The 17,102-nt window shown below is 42.1% G+C and overlaps 1 protein-coding gene across 1 annotated transcript; it reads right to left on the bottom strand.

Annotated features, from left to right (window-relative positions):
- Positions 1-1,604: 1,604 nt before the first annotated feature.
- Positions 1,605-12,184, bottom strand: fam210b (family with sequence similarity 210 member B). The gene is made up of 3 exons (XM_071539790.1): positions 11,498-12,184; positions 4,741-4,937; positions 1,605-2,689 (listed from the first exon to the last, which is right to left on the bottom strand). Exons 1-3 carry the CDS (start codon positions 12,044-12,046, stop codon positions 2,473-2,475), a joined length of 963 nt encoding a protein of 320 aa, XP_071395891.1. The 5' UTR covers positions 12,047-12,184; the 3' UTR covers positions 1,605-2,472.
- Positions 12,185-17,102: the final 4,918 nt, after the last annotated feature.

Below are 17,102 nucleotides of genomic sequence, written 5' to 3'. Positions count from 1 at the left end.
GGAGCGCTGTCACCAATTTGTTCCTAGCCATGGGGGACATGCAGGGGATGGAGAGGCGATGGCAGCTCCCTGTCCTCATCATGGCTAATGAGGCCCAGGTTTCTCCTTCTTCCTCTCTGCGTGCCTGTGTGTGCGTGCGTGTGTGTGTGTGTGTGTGTGTGTGTGTGTGTGTGTCTGTCCGAGAGAGAGAGAGAGAGATAGAGAGAGATTGGTTTGTATGAGTTTGTGTCACAGTGATGCCTATTCCTGAAAACTGGGGCTGATAACTGGCAGAGACCACCGTATACTGTTAGTTCTCCTTATACAACTCTCCTGGCTGAATTATTTACCCCCGCCAAGAAACACACAGGATCGGGTCTTGTTCAAGGCAGCTCCCCTTCGGTATAGTGTGGATCTTCAGGGACGCCACGCCAGCTGAGGCTGCTTGCTGTGCTGGTTGGCCCATCAAGCCTTCGAGCGAGGGGAGAGGGAGGAGAGGGACAGAGAGAGAGACATAGAGAGAAGCAGAGAGAGAGAGAATGGCACCAGACCTACTGCTGTGATAAAATAAGGACTAGAATAATGAATCGTGTGATGGAAACACGCTACTACAGTAATATACTGTATAATGGTGCACCATCTTAAAAGAGCTGTATCTAATCCTTTATCAAATACAATTTTTTTCTGGTGAATATATGAGTTTTTTTCTGGTATTTCAAGTAACAGGATTATCCAATTACCAGATGTCTATGATAAAGAATTCAATATAATTTCTGGTGTTCTTAGTAGTTTGTCACATTAAACTTGCATACTGATTTTGTCAACATTTTGTAGTTTTGTAGCCGCATCAGCCGCTGATCTCTCATAATGAACAACACCAGAGAAGTTATTTGGTGATCAGTTTGCTATATGGATTATGGGAAGTACAATAAGGGAGTAATACTGCTTCTCGCGATGTCACGCTGGTATGTATATTGAAGACACAAGGATCCAAAGATATTCATTCTTCTGAGACATGAAGAGAACTCTATGATATGGTCGAACCAAAGAGACGGAGAATGGACGGCACAGTATTTGTGGTTCAGGAGCTCCCCAGTGTGGGAAGAGAGGGGAAGTGCTTTATATGGAGGGTGGCATTTCAAAAAGCCTTTCCTCACTTCACCTAGTCCTCTCCCAAGACAGCAAGTATGGGTTGAAAAGAAGGGAAACCATGATATTTATTATAATTTGATATGTCAAAAAACTTGAAATCCTGAAAATATTGTTTGTTGTTTTTTGTCCCGGTATCTTCTTAGACTTCATTTAATTTCAGTGTTTGTTTGAGTAGGGACAGATACACAGACAGAACATTTTTTAGAAAAAATAGTCACATCAAAACATTTATAGCCTAAGCTAATTTGCAAATGTTTGTCCTTAGATGGGCATTTGTTGTTCCTGCACCAAAGCAGAAGAGGCCAGGCTATAAAATGCGTGGACTGCAAGATATTTATATTGATATTTTAAATGTGTTTCTTCCAGGATTAAAATGGGTTACATTTGAAACTATGTGATCAAACATAATCAAATTTACTTTAACTGTGTGATGGTAGTGATGATAGTATGTTATTACAAGAATACAACAAGTATAAAAGACTGAATCTCCTTTTTAATAGTTAAATACAACTCCATACAACTGAAAAAAAATACTTCAAACCAAGTATGACCACAATGTTGTACAGAGGACACTATAGTCACCAACATGTAGTCTTTATCCAATGCAATGAACTAAAATCAACTTCATTCAAATAACAATGCGTTAGCAATGATTGCTTGGGCATTGGCATGTGGAAGAGGGGATAGAGAAGAGAACAAGCGGGAGAGAAGAAAGAAAAGAAAGGGAGGGCAATCAAGGCAGGGATAAAAGGGGAAGAAAACAGAAGACAGAGAGTTATTGAGAAGAGAGAACAGAGGGAGAAAAGACAAAAGCAGGAAATAAAGAGGCAGGGGAAGAAAGAAACAGAGTCTGAGCAAAGTAAAGAGAGAAAAGGGTAGAGGGAGGAGGGAGGTAGGGGAGAGAGAGAGAACCTGAATTATTCTGCTGATTCACATAACGCCAGAACATGGCCAAGTCAGCTAATAGGGAACGGTGGAGGAGAAATCAGCTTTTTCCACACATCCCCCATGGGAAACCTTCACAGCATAAAAAGACAGTAGGGCTGATCACACCATCAGCAACAAAGCAGCTCCACCTACTGAAAGAGCTTAGGACTAAAACTCTGAATCCCTGATCATACTTCTGATTGTAAATAAATATTATTTGACCACTTTGGGCCTTTGCTTAGTTTTTTTTTGTTTTTTTTGGAATGCATACACACACACTGGTGTTTAGAAAGTGATGAAAGGCGACTTTAGCTGAAGGCAAACGAGTATGGATATATACAGGCATTTTAGGTAGGACTGTCAATGGTCGAGGTGTTTGTAGCTTAGTGAGGCAGAGGGGCCCACAGGGGGCCCTCAGGGTGCGGGTGTGGGTGGTTTGAAGAGGCCAGTCTTTCTGAAGTAGCGAACGATGAGAGGCACGGACACCAGAGTGATGCTGATGCGAACCGGAGCGAAGAGCTTGTGAACGGCGTAAGCCAAGACAAACGTGCTGGTTCCCGCCGCCATCTTGGACTGAACGACCGCCTCGCTGAAGCCCAGTTTGCACAGCACCGCTGCCATATCGATCCCACTGGGGGGACAAATGACACAGAAATGGGTTAGAATTTATTAATGGGGGGGAAATAAGATGTAATTCACATTCATGTCCACCAGAGGGAGCACTGTTCGAAAAGGAACGTTTCATAATGGCTCCATTTACAATGTTGTACGTTTTTAGACTGATGTGAACCATGAAGATCAGTGTAAGAAGCACCACATGTTGAATTGTGTAAATCAAACACACTGACTTGTGCAAGTCAAAAGTATTTAACAAGCTGCGTGGATTATTGACTTCATGGAACAGACTTGGTTCATGTGTCAACACAAGGCTTAGAGCTACATCTCAATCAATCTCACACACATTAGCAGCTCTGCTGTGCTGGCCAAACTTTCATCAGCTAAATATAGGGATCCATCTGCACGCGGACAACTGTTTACCCAGCACTGCGATGCCAGGCCACATGCCTGGGCTCTGCGGCTGCACAGTGATAATGCCCAACGGTTGCGAGCTACAGAGGCAGCCTGCAGTCCAAGGGTCATTAACAGCTATATGAGGAAATCTCCAAGCTGTCAGATAATCTCTGCCTGGTCCCTCTGGTATTCATGCCCCTGGCACGCAGCCAGACAGGCAGACAAGGGGCTGGAAACTGGGTGGACTGATACACTTGTTACCTGAATGTCAGAATCAAGGATGTGTCGTTCTTCCCTGCCAAAACTAAAGGTGTGCTGTTCTGGTTTACCTTGCTACTGTTTTGTCCTCTACAAGTACAAGGTTACAAAAAGCAAGGAATAATATTTGAATATGGTGTGAAAGATTTTAACTGCTGCGGGTGCATTCAGCTTATGTTTTACCTTAACGTTAGAAGTCTAAAAAGTGGACCTATGAGCCACAGAACTCCTCATGTTTTATTCAAGTATTCAGAATGATAGTAGCCGTGTCTGATTTGGAGAGTGGTAGCATTTCAACATCTTGAGGAACAGGTGCAGTATAATGTGGCTCAGTGAATGGAAATGTTCAGAAGCCTATCTATATTACAGCTTCCATTTGCTGCAATTTTGCAGCAGACATTTGGCATGCCTTGGAGCGAATAAAAGCAGCCCATAGGTCAGAGTTATTTCCAGTACACACCTTTAGATTTAAAAAAGAAAGATCCACCGTCGGATACTCCTACACTGTTAGATATCATCAATTTGTGATGTTCAGTTCCATTCCAGGGTTTATTCTGTAATGAGTTGAGTGCGTTGTAATTTACCTTTTTGTTGTTGTATCCACTTTCCCCTCAACTTGCCTCGTCTACTTCTACTTCAGTTAGTTATTTCCTACATTTCCCAGAATGCCTTTCGAGAACATTCCTGAACTTGTTGCATTCAGCTGTCGGTTATACGTGTAGGTGGAGAGAGCGACAGCAATAGCGATAGCATAGTGAGCGCAAAATAGTCGCACTCCCTACTCAAAACGCAACGTCTTGTGTCTGCATTGCATTCTGGTCTATTGAGGCTGCTGCTGGTGGAGAAATTGGTCTCTCTGCCTCTTCTACGATGGATTTCTCCTTGTATGATTGCTGAATGTCAGTGCAAAATGATGAGTCTAGAAAAAAGCCCTTGCTTTTTGATTCTGAAGGACTGACACCAAAACTTTATGTTTACAGTTGATGTCAGCTGAAAAACTTCCTATCAAACTCCATTGTAGCTGCGTTGCGGCAATAAGAAATACGAAATAAGAAATAAGAATACACCGCCAAAAAACAAAATGGGCCCAGAAATTTAAGGTACAGTATATGGCCAATAGCTGTTGTTTAACAGCGTTGACGTGTTTTAGGGTAGCTTTTAAGGTGTACAAATTATTTTCCAACATTATCATGCTTTCAATACTCTACCTACCATATTTAACTGTTTGAGGTGTGCCAAATCCTCAGGAACTAGTAATCTTGAACTTGTAAGGCAATTTAATCAACCACTAATCACCTTTTTAAACAAATACTTGAAATGTACTTAACCCAGGTGTGTAAACGGATTGGTACTGTGTAACTCTAACACTAACCCCACCCTAGTACAGGCCATAATCTTTTGACATCGTTTTACCTAGAGACAAGGAGGTAGAACATTCCCAGGGACATGAGGGACATCCCAACATGAAAGGAGACTCCCACCGCGCCGTACTCCTTGAAGACCTTCTTGAGCTGCTGGGTCTTGTTGGGTTTGCCTTCCTCCGGCTCCGTCTCCCCTGGGGCCTCTGCAGAAGACGAGGAGGTGGCAGAGGGCTCCTTTAAATTCTGCTCCTGGTGGACGGAGAGAGAGAGAAAATGAGAGGAGGGAATAAGTAGGATGAAGTGAAAAGGGAGGATGAATTCAATCTCTGGCCCTACAGGGAGTAGAGAGAGAGAGAGAGCGAGAGAGAGCGAGAGAGAGCGAGAGAGAGAGAGAGAGCGCGAGAGAGCGCGAGAGAGAGAGAGAGAATGAAGAATGGGTACAGTTTCTCCTCAGCATACAAAATCATGACATTTTTCACATCAGTATGGAGAAGGTTCCCCTTAACTGATGTCAGTGTTCTTGACAATTTTTCTGCATGAATTTCGAAACATAAAAGTTCAAAAGCTCATCAGAGTTGACTAATATATCTATTGTCTTAGTCACAGCCTGTCACTGCATTGGGATACACTGCCCTATAAAGAAAAAAGAGCAGTAATGACGCAAGCAGTGAAACTAAGAAAAATGACTTTTGTATGAATTTGGTAACACTTTTTTTTTCCGGGACTTGCAATTTCCTAATGATTTTCAAGAGAGGAACTGTTATTTTCTGAGGACATTTCCTGAGAAGAACCACGACATTATGTACTAACCACAGGGAAAATAGAGGAAGAGTTAAATGGCAGGGTTGATAACTTGGTAAATTTCTTTTGAAGAACATGGAAATTACATAGAAGTTATTTAGTTTAGTTTAGTTTAGTTATTTATTTTAATGGAAGTGGTCAGTTTGGTGGAGTTGATAAGATACTGTACATTTCTAAAAGAGTTTCCTGGAAAGAACTGCAAAACTATAAACTATTTAATGGAAAAATAAGGGACAGGTCGATTTGGTAACCCAAGTCATTATTCATATAATTATGTATAGAAAATTAGAGGAATTAAAGTTATTTGTGGTATTTGTTGACTTATTTGACTTTGATTAATTTATTTAATTTATAATAAGTTGGTAAATGTACAGTTCCATGTAACTTTACATTACAGGTCTAGTTTGTGGAAAAGTAGGTAGACATTGGTTGGAAAATAAACAGTAATGTGTTCCAGTGAAGCTGTGTATATGAGGATGACGGGTCTTTATGCAGCTGTTCTCCATCTCTGGAACCGTCAACTCAAAGTTCAGGAGAACAGACTTTTGGTAGACCAGTTTACAGACTCTTTAGTGGCTCAGATGCTGACGAGGCTGCCAAAGCTGAACCAGGGCGCCTGCAGGTAAGTTTGTTTTAGACTCAGCTGTACAGTAGCAGAGCTTGCAGGGAGTTTTGCCCGACGGTCAACATGTCAGCTGAACAGGCAACAATAATTGATGTCCGTCTTCCTGTACGGTTATAAATTAAAGATAGATAATTAAACAAATATAACAACAACAAAAAAATAACTAATCCTTTCAACCTTGAGGTCATCCAAGTAGCTCAAACAAAACCTGGACCTTTGTGTTTCCTCTATTCAGAGTCCAGCCAAGGCTATTCAGTCCTCACTGAGTCAGCTGATTAAATATAGACTGGTGTTGTGCTATTTAGGTAATTCACTGACAGAGTACTGACACACACTCGTCCTTTCACAAGCACACACACATTCATGAACAAAGTCAGTCAGTCACTCTCACACAGACAGACACACACATACACAAAGACCTTCTCATAAGTGCACAAACACACACATTACACTGTATTTGTGACCTCGAGACAAGCCACTCTCCAAGATGAACAAGAGCCAGACACAATCCAGCCGTCTGACATGTAGCAGGGAGCAGGCAGGTCACTGTGTGCTGCCAATAAATGGATTAGGTATACTACAACACACACACACACACACACACACACACACACACAAAACAACAGACCACCATACCACAGCAGACAACAGAGCGGTCATAGATAGAACATTGATGGTGCAGCCATGTGACTCACACAGCCGGTATAAAAGCAGGAAAGAAGGAAAACTTATGTAAACAGTGCAGTATGTAAAGATCAACATTGTACTTCCTCTTGCAAATGTGTCTAGGACTGAATTCTTTCTGCATGACTAAAATTCTGCATGGATGAATATGCTTCTTAGTGCTGTAGAGCCTGTACAACAGGTATATAGTGTACAAACTGTGCAAAGTAGATCAAGAGCATAGCAGCATTATTATTCATTTATTATTAGGGCTGCGCTGAGTTGATTTTGAAAAAAATAACCCAAAATGTTATATTGACTACCATATATTTTTTTTATCAGAGGAAATGGAATTTCAGATAGCTTTCTAAACAAGATTTTCTGGTGTTGTTCTAGTGTTGTGCAGCCTACAAATCAGGTTGAACATCGCAGAAAAACCTTCATCATATTCACACACTATTTGCATTTCAACTCCTACCTCCACCTGCAAGTTTTTAGACATTATTTTAACGTGCTGAAAGACATGCAGAAATGGGCTAGATGTGTCCACATATATTGTTACTCCTGTAAGAACTAAAATAAAGTTGTAACAAGATTTGAGTCAATGCCATGACACCCTGCATTTACTCCCGTGTGAAACTGTAATGTAGAGTCACAGTCTTCACTTTTCCAGGATATGGGCTCCACCCTTGGTAGCAGCACACTGGTGTAGCTGATACCAAACCTCTTCAAACTGTGTGAATAGATATCTGGCCGGGACTGTCAGTGTCCCTGCAGCACAAACAGAAAACGGGTTCAACTGTCACTTTTAGGAATTTGGGGCAGCACACATGCCATGTGATACAGAGTGTAAATAGAGTCACATCTAGGATTTATGCATCATAAAATCTCTTTGACACTGAGCCCAACCTGCTGCAGGGGCGCCGTTCTGTAGCTGACCTGCAATTCGACCTCTGAGTGAAAAGTGAATTTCCCTGCAGGGATCAATTAAGTATCCTGTTGTTTTAAGTGCTGTCACCTGAGGGGTCAGAGTGAGCTGGGGCACATCTGAAGCCGATAGGTTCAATGTCTGGCCCACACTGCGGTAAATAACAACTGTATTGCTGCTGCAGGGAATGCACATGTGACACCTTGGTCACGGGCCGCTCTCTCTAATCACGGGGCCGCCCTGCTGCCCAATGACCCTGCTGTGGTAAAGCAATTACAACAAAAGAATCTTTTAATGGAATCCTTTCAGGTTAATTAGAGGTTTCAACCATGATTAAGCATATTGGGGAGAAAAGTAATTATAATCAAATTGTTTAATTTCAGCTTTATTGCCGGTTTTCAGCTTTCATTGATGATTGGGTCTGTTAAACAGAAATGGAAGCAGTAAAAGGAGCAGCTTCATGTCAAGTGATAGGAGGACATTTGCAGCCAAGTCATTCAAATTCCTCCTTCAAAGACCAATCACCATCCTTCACAGACAGAACAGGGAATAGCTGGGGCCAGTACGCTGAATCTATTTTTAGACAAATATCGAGACTGTCCCTGCAGGCCAAGGAAACTTACTTGAAGGAATATTATCTACAGTGACCTCTAACTGGCAATTTACTTCTCAGGTAGCCTGTATCAGGAAAGGGCAACTTAAACAGCGATGAGGTGAAAAACCGGGCAGGGCGCCGGAAAATGCGCATGTGTGCATGCTATTCCTCATATTACACCAGATTTGTTTTTAAGAATTTAATATATAGAAGAATAGATGAATAGAATATAGAATATGCATACAATTAGTATCAAAACTCAGATGTTTTGATACTAAATTTATGCATGTTATATCTTCTCTAGGTTTCTCTAAGTATTTATCTGTCACATACTACTGAAAGAAAATTAATATACAAACTATACACACATTACTCACCTATTACTGAATAGTATTTTTGCAAAACTAATGTTTAAAGGTTTAATGCTTAAACCTTTAAGAAATTTGTTTCAGTAATATTTAGTATGAGCAGTACTTGTTATATTTGGGACCAAAAGAGTAAAGCATTGTAATAAAAATGTAAAGCATTGTAACTGAATATGTATAATTGCATATTTATGACTAAAATTGTTCCCAATTTACAAAATGTTCCACTGACTTTAAGTTTGGTAATGATACATGATTTATAACAGGTGCATGTTGAAAACAAAATAACTACAGTAGGCTGAAATTGTGTTCACAGCCCTCAATGCCTCAAACAGCTTCTCTGACACGCAACTTCATGGTCCTCTTATATCTGCTTTGAAAAATGAAAGGGTCCCATTTGTGTATTTGCCTTTGTGACATTTCTAGATGTGATATGAAGCCCATCCAGGAAAAATGGGCAAAAGGATATTCAGCTGAGAGTCTGTGAAAATAAGCAAGGACAAAGTCACTTTCAAGATCTCCAGTGACCACTGATACGGATGTTTGTGAAAAACGAACGATGTGGGAGACAGATTTAAGGACTGAGAGATGTGGCCCATTGCCCATCACTGGCTTATATCGACTCTGGTTCTGACATATTTAACAAATCTCCCATTCATATCCTACAACAGCTTTTGTGCTGCACTGACTTTCTGCTCGCTTCAGACTCTGACTAGCTATGTGGGCCTATTTCAGACAATAAATTAACAGAGCACAAACAAGGAAGAACAAGGCAACAAGAAAAAAAAAACAAAAAAAAACACAAGCTCTTCTTTTCTCGTCGTTGCAATTTGTCTCAAATTTGGCCCGGACCCCCAGGATGAAGCCATAGCTTGGTGACGTATTCACTGGCCTAGCAACAATGGACAATAGAAAGGCTAGCGTGGGTGAGAGAGCAGGCCTTTGCTTTTCAGAGGGGATCAGGCCAAGTCAGGCCAGGCGAAGCTAAAAGCAAAGACAGGCAGCAGCCGTGGGAGGGTCATGTGAGCGAGTGGGCAAAGGGAGTTGTGCCAGGGAGAGTGGACAGGAGGGGAACAGAGGGGCTGCTGTGTCTGATAACAGCTTTTCAGAGGCAAGAAAACACATGCACACATACGAAGACACAGTGGCAAACACACACAAAGACACACTTACATCCAGACAAGCATACACACACACACACACACAGTGGAAATGGTAAAGGATTGGATCCCTCTAGAGGTCAGACAGAGCCTCAAGCAGCAGCCAAAATGGTGACAGCGAAGTGTCTTGTCTTGAAACCAACAGACATACAAAATGACTAAAATGGTGTCCTATTGCAACTCGCTGTATCCTGGGACATAACTGTTTAGTCTCGCACCCTGGAACCCGAGCTCATTAAAATGTAATCCTGTTTCTTGTCATGTGCGGATCAGGGGTGTAATGGAGGATAAACCCATTTGAACTCAGTTTACACACTTTTTTTAAATTGGCAGAATAGAGTTTGCACCCTGATAAAGGCATGTAAGCTGAAACACGTCGGTGGTAAGCCAATACAATAAAGGCTTTTTCATATTTTTCACTGCAAAAAGTGTGCCATGGTATTATTTTTTGACAATGGCCCTTTTTTACATTTTGCATGTTCCAGTACTAGAGGCGATAAATCTGTCTCTATTCATGGTTTTACTTGCCTTTATAGGCAGACAGAAGTCTTGATTATTTCATAGTAAGTCCTCATAATTTTCATAAAGCTGACGAGCTAGGCCTTAACCATGTATTCAACACTGTGGGGACCAAATATGCCGGAGGGTCCGGGTGTCCTCCCCCAGAACATTTTCACAAACCCATCACCCAACTTTTATGCGTAGCCTATTCAATTCGATGGTAAGTAACATTATTATTACTAGTATGGATGATAATGATTATTTTGGACAGTGGTCCATGGCTGGCCGCGGTAGAATAGTAAAAAACTAAATAAATTACAATTAGAACAATTATTAACCATAATACTGGGGGAGAGGGGGCAATTTTGTCTTATCTGAATAATGGGGCGCCCCATGTGTATTATGGTTATGGCCCTGGGATATACTAGGCTAGTAACTTTAACTTTATAGCCCCATTAACTTTATAATGGGGCTATGATGCCTCATAGTAATGAGGCCAATTTTAGGTCACAGTTCATTCAGCTTTTTATAACACTACATTATCAATAGGCACACATCTGATTTTTTTCAGGATTCAGGATGAGTGGTTTAGAAGTGACTCATACATATTATTGCTTGTTGAATGATGAACCGCTATCTGTTCTCAATAACAGAGCAGGATGCTTTTCATGCCCAGCTCTAATAGAGCCAAACGCTGCCTGTGAACCAGTGAGTCAGCACCTTGTGTGTTTTCCGTATCGACACACAACACAGCACGAATGACAGCCAAATAACACTCCCGCTAGATCGGCTTCAAGCAGGTTTTGAAAGCCGGTAGCTAAATTTAACATTACGGATGGCCTATTTTGAATAGCATTTGTACCCATGCAAATGAACAGCCCACGTGTGCGCGTCAGTGCGTCATGCCGTGTTGTATAACAAGCCTGCCCGCTTACATAGCTGTGGGTGAAAGGGCCCAGGCAGACAGACAGCAAGCAGCAACCTCTTGCATATTTCATGGTTTTTCATTCAACCCTGGCGCCACTGGCACAGAGGAGCAGACGGCGTGATCCCACCAGTTGAACACGGGCCCTCTGTGGACAGAGCGGACCAGACTGGACTGTTTAAACACTGTTAAATTAAGTGGCCACGCGGGGTTAGACAAATACTTCAGACGGAGAGTTCCATTTACCCCTTTGTTGTTGTCATTGCTCGCGTCCCCGGTGTCCGTGTCGCGTTTCTGCGCGGCTGCAGCCGTGGATGAAGCTCTGGTTTGCGTGGTCGTCGTGGAGCCGCTCGGGCTGCAAGCCTCCCCGCCGCCCGTAAACAAAACACTGCCCGCCGCTTCTGTCGCTCGTCTGCTTCGGCGCCTGTTTGCATGAAGACGTGGCTGCCTGAAGCCATGAGAGCTGACACTTTTGGAGAGATTCAAAGCAATAGTGGCCACCCGGTCCAAGTGTCCCCAGTCCGTGATTATGAAACGAGATGATGAGTCCCAGTTTTGGACAGCGAGCTGGTCCCTCGGGTCCTTTCGTTTCCCCTGGTGCAAAAGTGTTGAATCGACACCGCCAGCGGACACACAGACAGCCCGGTAAGACTGAAACGTATAATCATCGCGTAATGTCCATGTAACGTCCCTTAGTCTGTTTGCTTTGACTTGCACTTGAAATAAGCCCGGTGCTTTGAAAGCTTGGTCCAAAGCCGCTGCAGATAGCCTCGCTCCACCGCGACACAAAAACATTATCCTAGAAATGAGCTGGGCAGGCCACAGAGATTAAAATAAAGCGAATAAATCGTTTGGAATAACTAATAAAGGCTAATATGAGTAGCTGTGGACAGGCTGCCCTGCGCCCTCATGTCTCCCTCTGGTCCCCTTGTTGGCAGATAATCACCGACAGCCAATGAGGTTTGACGCGCAATCGCAGATAATGTGTACGCAAGCCTGGAGTGAAGGGAGGGGAGGGTACTTAAAGGTGTAATGTAAACTTACACAATTCAATTACGTGTGTTGTGAACTTACTTTGAGGCGTGCACCCTTGGGTTTATTATGTATATAAGCGCGTGCGTGTCGTTAAAGCACTGTTTTTTAATTATTCTGAACTCTGTCAGCAAACGTTGAGACATTTGACTTGCGATAAGGACTATTAATGATAAATCAAATTATTCTGTAGGCTTCTTTAGCTTTAGCAGTGGGTAAATATCTATTCTGATTTTGATCTCTTTATTAATTTCCCTCCTGCTTTTTATAGATGATCCTATATACCAGTTCAGCATACTCAACTTTGTAGAGGAACAGACTGAGCTATATGTGTTGAGTTGGCACACAGGATGTGCGATGTTATTTGGGTATTTGCTAATGTTAGCATGTCTCTTTAGGAAGTGGGATATTTTTATGACTTATTAATAAGTCAGAGAGTTATAAGCAGACCAGGTGGAGGCTCTTTTTCCATGATCTTGTTTGAGACAGTCAACTAAACCTAATCACTGTAAGAAAACATGGAGGACTTTAATTTTGCTAGTCCACGCAATATGTTCACAGTCCATTCTTACAGGTTATCATTTTTCTTATGTTTTGTTTGGGTGTTATGTTCACTCCAATTTGTTATGGGGCAGATGCAGCTATCCATGCAGCCAGTAGAAAGACAAGAGACAAGACGCAGAGCTAAAAATGTCACTGTAACTGTAACATGCTGGATTCTACTCTGGTCTCCTATGGAAAAAGTAGCATCTACCGGTCAAGAAAGGGTCAGGCAGGGTTGCTCTGCTCTGCTTCACCCCTACACATGTATCACCCTTTTCATCTTTGTATAAATATTTTTTGCTGTGTTTTAGATTAAGCCAAAAAAACATGTTCCTGTCTTGGTTTGACAATGTTGATCTCTTCTCTTCTCTTTCAGATCTCTGTGTCAGTGGTGTAGAAATACATGTGTATGCAAATCTGAATGGAGGTGTCTATAAAAGCACAGCCTAAAAGGAAGTGGTGAGGCCAGCACAAAGTCAGAGCACAAAACCAACACTAAATGTGTCTAAATGTGAAAAACTATTGGGACAGTTCCTTAATTACTTATGTACTATATATCTGAGAATGCTTAATCATTTATATATACATTTTGTGTGTATTTATTATTGAATCATTGTGTAATAATACATGGCCTGCTTTAAGATTTGAAGGAGCAAATTCATGCCTGTGACATTTAAAACTTTCCTTTCTTGAGCAGCAAGCTCAGGAAGTCATGCAGATAAAGGCTGAGCACGTGCACCCACCCACCCACACACACACACACACAGTGAAAAGAAAAGAGAAAGAGAGAGGAATGAAGAGGGGGAGGGAGATGGGGACGGGGAAGACTCTTTGGCAGTAAGCCATTAAAAACAACCTACAGTTAGTGCTGTAATGGAGCACCCAACCTTTTCCTCTGCCAAACCACAACATGTGGTCTTTAAAGCGTCTATTAAATTTTAAACCCTTCTTCTTTCTGTTTGAAGTGATTGGGTAAATCATCTCTTTTATCCATTATTATTAACGACGAGAACAAGTCATGTATTTGTCAATGGGGAAAAACACTTAATGTAAGTGTTAAAATATGTAAAATGTGTAATTCCCATACCTCAGTTGTATGTGTTAACTTCACTTCTACTGCCTCTCACTGCCAGAAATAATGGAAAGGAGTTTTCCACATTCCCTTATCTGTGATGACAAATGTACAGTTCCATATAGAGAATGAAATGAAAAAAGGTGACTGTGACATTGGCCAGAATGATTTTATGGGAATAAAGATACATATTTTAGCTCAGAATTCAAAGCATTACACCAAAATGAAGGTCATTTGGATGTAAAAGTTCAGACAGAAATTCCATTAAGTTAATCTCCCATGAATTGTTTATGGACTAGCTCCCGGCTGGCTTAGCATCAGTATGACATTCTCTGGTTTCTTGCTGAGGGGGTGAGCTGCTAGTAGTAAAAAAAAAGATGATTTGGTTGTCTTAGACTTAAAGAATAACATGCATGACTTCTAAAACTGAGAGGATTTTAAATGTAAAACATTGTTCAGTTATAAAATACACACACTCAAATAATCTAACTACTTCAGTTCTTGGAAACATTGTTAACAATGTTCCTTAGATAATGTGTCAGCAAATACATGACAATATCTTGACAGTGTGCTTGTTGCTCAATAAAGTGACCAATCAGTTCTAACTAACTTCCAGTTCTATGTAACTTCCACACATACTCTGCATTATGGTCTACGTGTTGGCAGTCATCTGCCCGCCAGATTACATAATCACTCAGACACAGACATGTTATCCTGGTTTCCACAGCAGTGTCAGACAAGGTTAACCAGGGTAAACTCATAATTTCCATGATTCATTTTCCCCAAAAGCAAAATTATTGTGATTCTTTATTTCATAATTTTATCAACAAGATGATTTGCCAGCAGTATTTTAATTGCAAATAACTGAATAGGGGCTTTTGATCATGCATTGTGAACATTTTGGACAGATCCTGGCCTGGCAACCTGGCATGCAGCTATGGGGCTGAGGACATACTAAGAAACCAACATCCACGGTTAGTCATTTGTTATGGCCAGTTAAGTGATAGGTACACTGCATCCTGTAAGTGTTTTAGCTCTGGTGACATACTCAGGAAACCAGTCAGTCAAATTTACTATATCAAGCAGGACTATCAGAGGATTATCAGTATCACTTATCTTGCCTCAGTCAAGGTTTGAATGGTTTGGATGCTTGCAGCGCCTTCGGTTTGTGTCGTGACTTCACCTGGTCCATCTCTGTCCATCTCTTTTAAAGCTTGTTTCTCTGTCAACAGCAGGTGTCCTAGTGCTGGTTTGGAAGGCATTTATGTAACTGTTTTACATGAGATCCAGGAAAGAAAATCATCCCAGAACAACTAGTCTCCATTATCCTTCAAAAACCAGAACACTGTAAGGCTTGTGCTATCTGGATTGAGCGTTATGGAGTCTAGATCCCAGTCCCACACAGCTTTCCTCTTGAGCTTGAGCCAACAAGCTCTTTATGATAGACTGTCCACACACACACACACACACGTACATACACAGCCTACCTGTCATTTCCTGGACTCCTGGAGCATGCAAATGTTGGATTTTAATTAGCTAATGTTCAGTCTTGAATTTAAAATAGTTACTGGCATCATAAAAACACCTGAAATAATTTTCTCATGCCTTGCAGAAATGAGGGGTTTCTAATAGGTTGAAGAGTTATTTTAAGTAGCTGATATCTGGACTGAAATGCCGTCTCTTGAACCTGAAGAAAGAATAACTAATCCCTCAGTATAAATCCCTCTGTAAACATCTTTTTTCCGCCAGACAGACAGACAGACAGACAGACAGACAGACAGGCATCTGCAGTTTCTACTTAGGCATCTTAAATTCAGTACCCAATATATAATTCAGGTCAAATAGGACACTGAAGCCCCAGAAGTCTGATCCTGGGAATGGGGCGGACGTTCACTCCTCCTATCCGTCTTCTAACAAATTAGCAGCATAGTCAATAGCTGTGTCGTCCGGGCGCAGCTCCACTTCTTCCTCAATGAATACTTTTGCCTCCGGGTGCCATTCACCCTCCATTTCCATGCCTTCTTTCCTCAAACTATCCATCCATCCATCCATCCATCTGCCCCCCCCCCCCCCCCCCCCCCCCGCCCCCCCGCCCTCCTTCTCTTTATCTACTGCTCTCCAAACTATTCCTCCATGCCTCCCTTCACCATTCCTCCATCTACCCAACTCTGTTGAGTGGTCAGTGTCTGCATGCTATTGCTGGCACTGGTCCACTTCGCTCTTCATTGAAGAGGATTGGAGGGACTGAAGGACTGGGGCTGGAGCCAGCTGCTGAGCCTGAATACGGCCGGCCGAGGCCCGAGTAACAGCTCAGGCACAATGGGAAGGCCGGGCCACGCAGATGGAGGTTAATGCAGTCTGGATCATGTTTTCAGCACCATTGTCTTTCTCTCTGTCTATATGCCTTGGACATATTGACTCTCCCGAAGGGATGGGGGGGGGGGGGGGGGGGGGGGGGGGGCGCTTAGATGAAAGGTTGATTTCTCTAATGCGTATTTGTTCAGGACACACATAGGACTGTAAATTAATGCAAATATTTGACAAATTATGTGTATTAGTAATGTTTGTTCTTCAAATCTGAGCTGATACATTAGTCAGCAGACACCGTTTTATGAGAGCTTATTGCATTATGGTAGGCAAACATTAATAAGAGAATCACAGCAGCTTCTCTATAAAACACAAGTGTATAAAAACCAGTGACAACCACTCTTGTAAAATCAACAGTAATGAAACTAACCAGGGATGAATATTTTACCAGCCCACTACCATTTTTCAAGCTAGGCCAAGCATAAAAACTGTCCTCACTAATGAGAATTTGAAAAAGGAGGTGGAAGAAGTATGGAAATGGCAGGAAGAGAAACTCACCAGGCTAATGTTCAAAATCCTGCAACTGTGGCTCATAATAAACATGGAATAACATCAAATATATTATGTGTCTTCACTTCTCCTTCACTCTCCTTCCTCAACTCCATCTCTCTAAACCAAATGCTACATGTCTGAGTCACACCAGCTGAGTGCAGCCATTAGAAACACTGACCCTGTTGACCCCAGAGCCAGTGAATGAGAGGAAGTACAGAGAGAGAGAGACAGAGAGAGAGAGAGAGAGAGAGAGAGAGAGAATCAGTGAATGAAGCAGTCAGAGCCGGGCCAAGACCCTGACAGCTGTGCAGTGAAGGACGGTCCACCCTCTGCCTGTCTCAGTAC

This window comes from Centroberyx affinis, unplaced genomic scaffold, assembly GCF_046629955.1.
Source record: "Centroberyx affinis isolate AG114_WGS23_722 - 3 ecotype Tasmania unplaced genomic scaffold, CSIRO-AGI_Caff_v1 ptg003520l_1, whole genome shotgun sequence".
In the NCBI taxonomy this organism is placed as follows: Eukaryota; Metazoa; Chordata; class Actinopteri; order Beryciformes; family Berycidae; genus Centroberyx; species Centroberyx affinis.
This window is presented reverse-complemented; position numbering and strand designations above follow the sequence as displayed.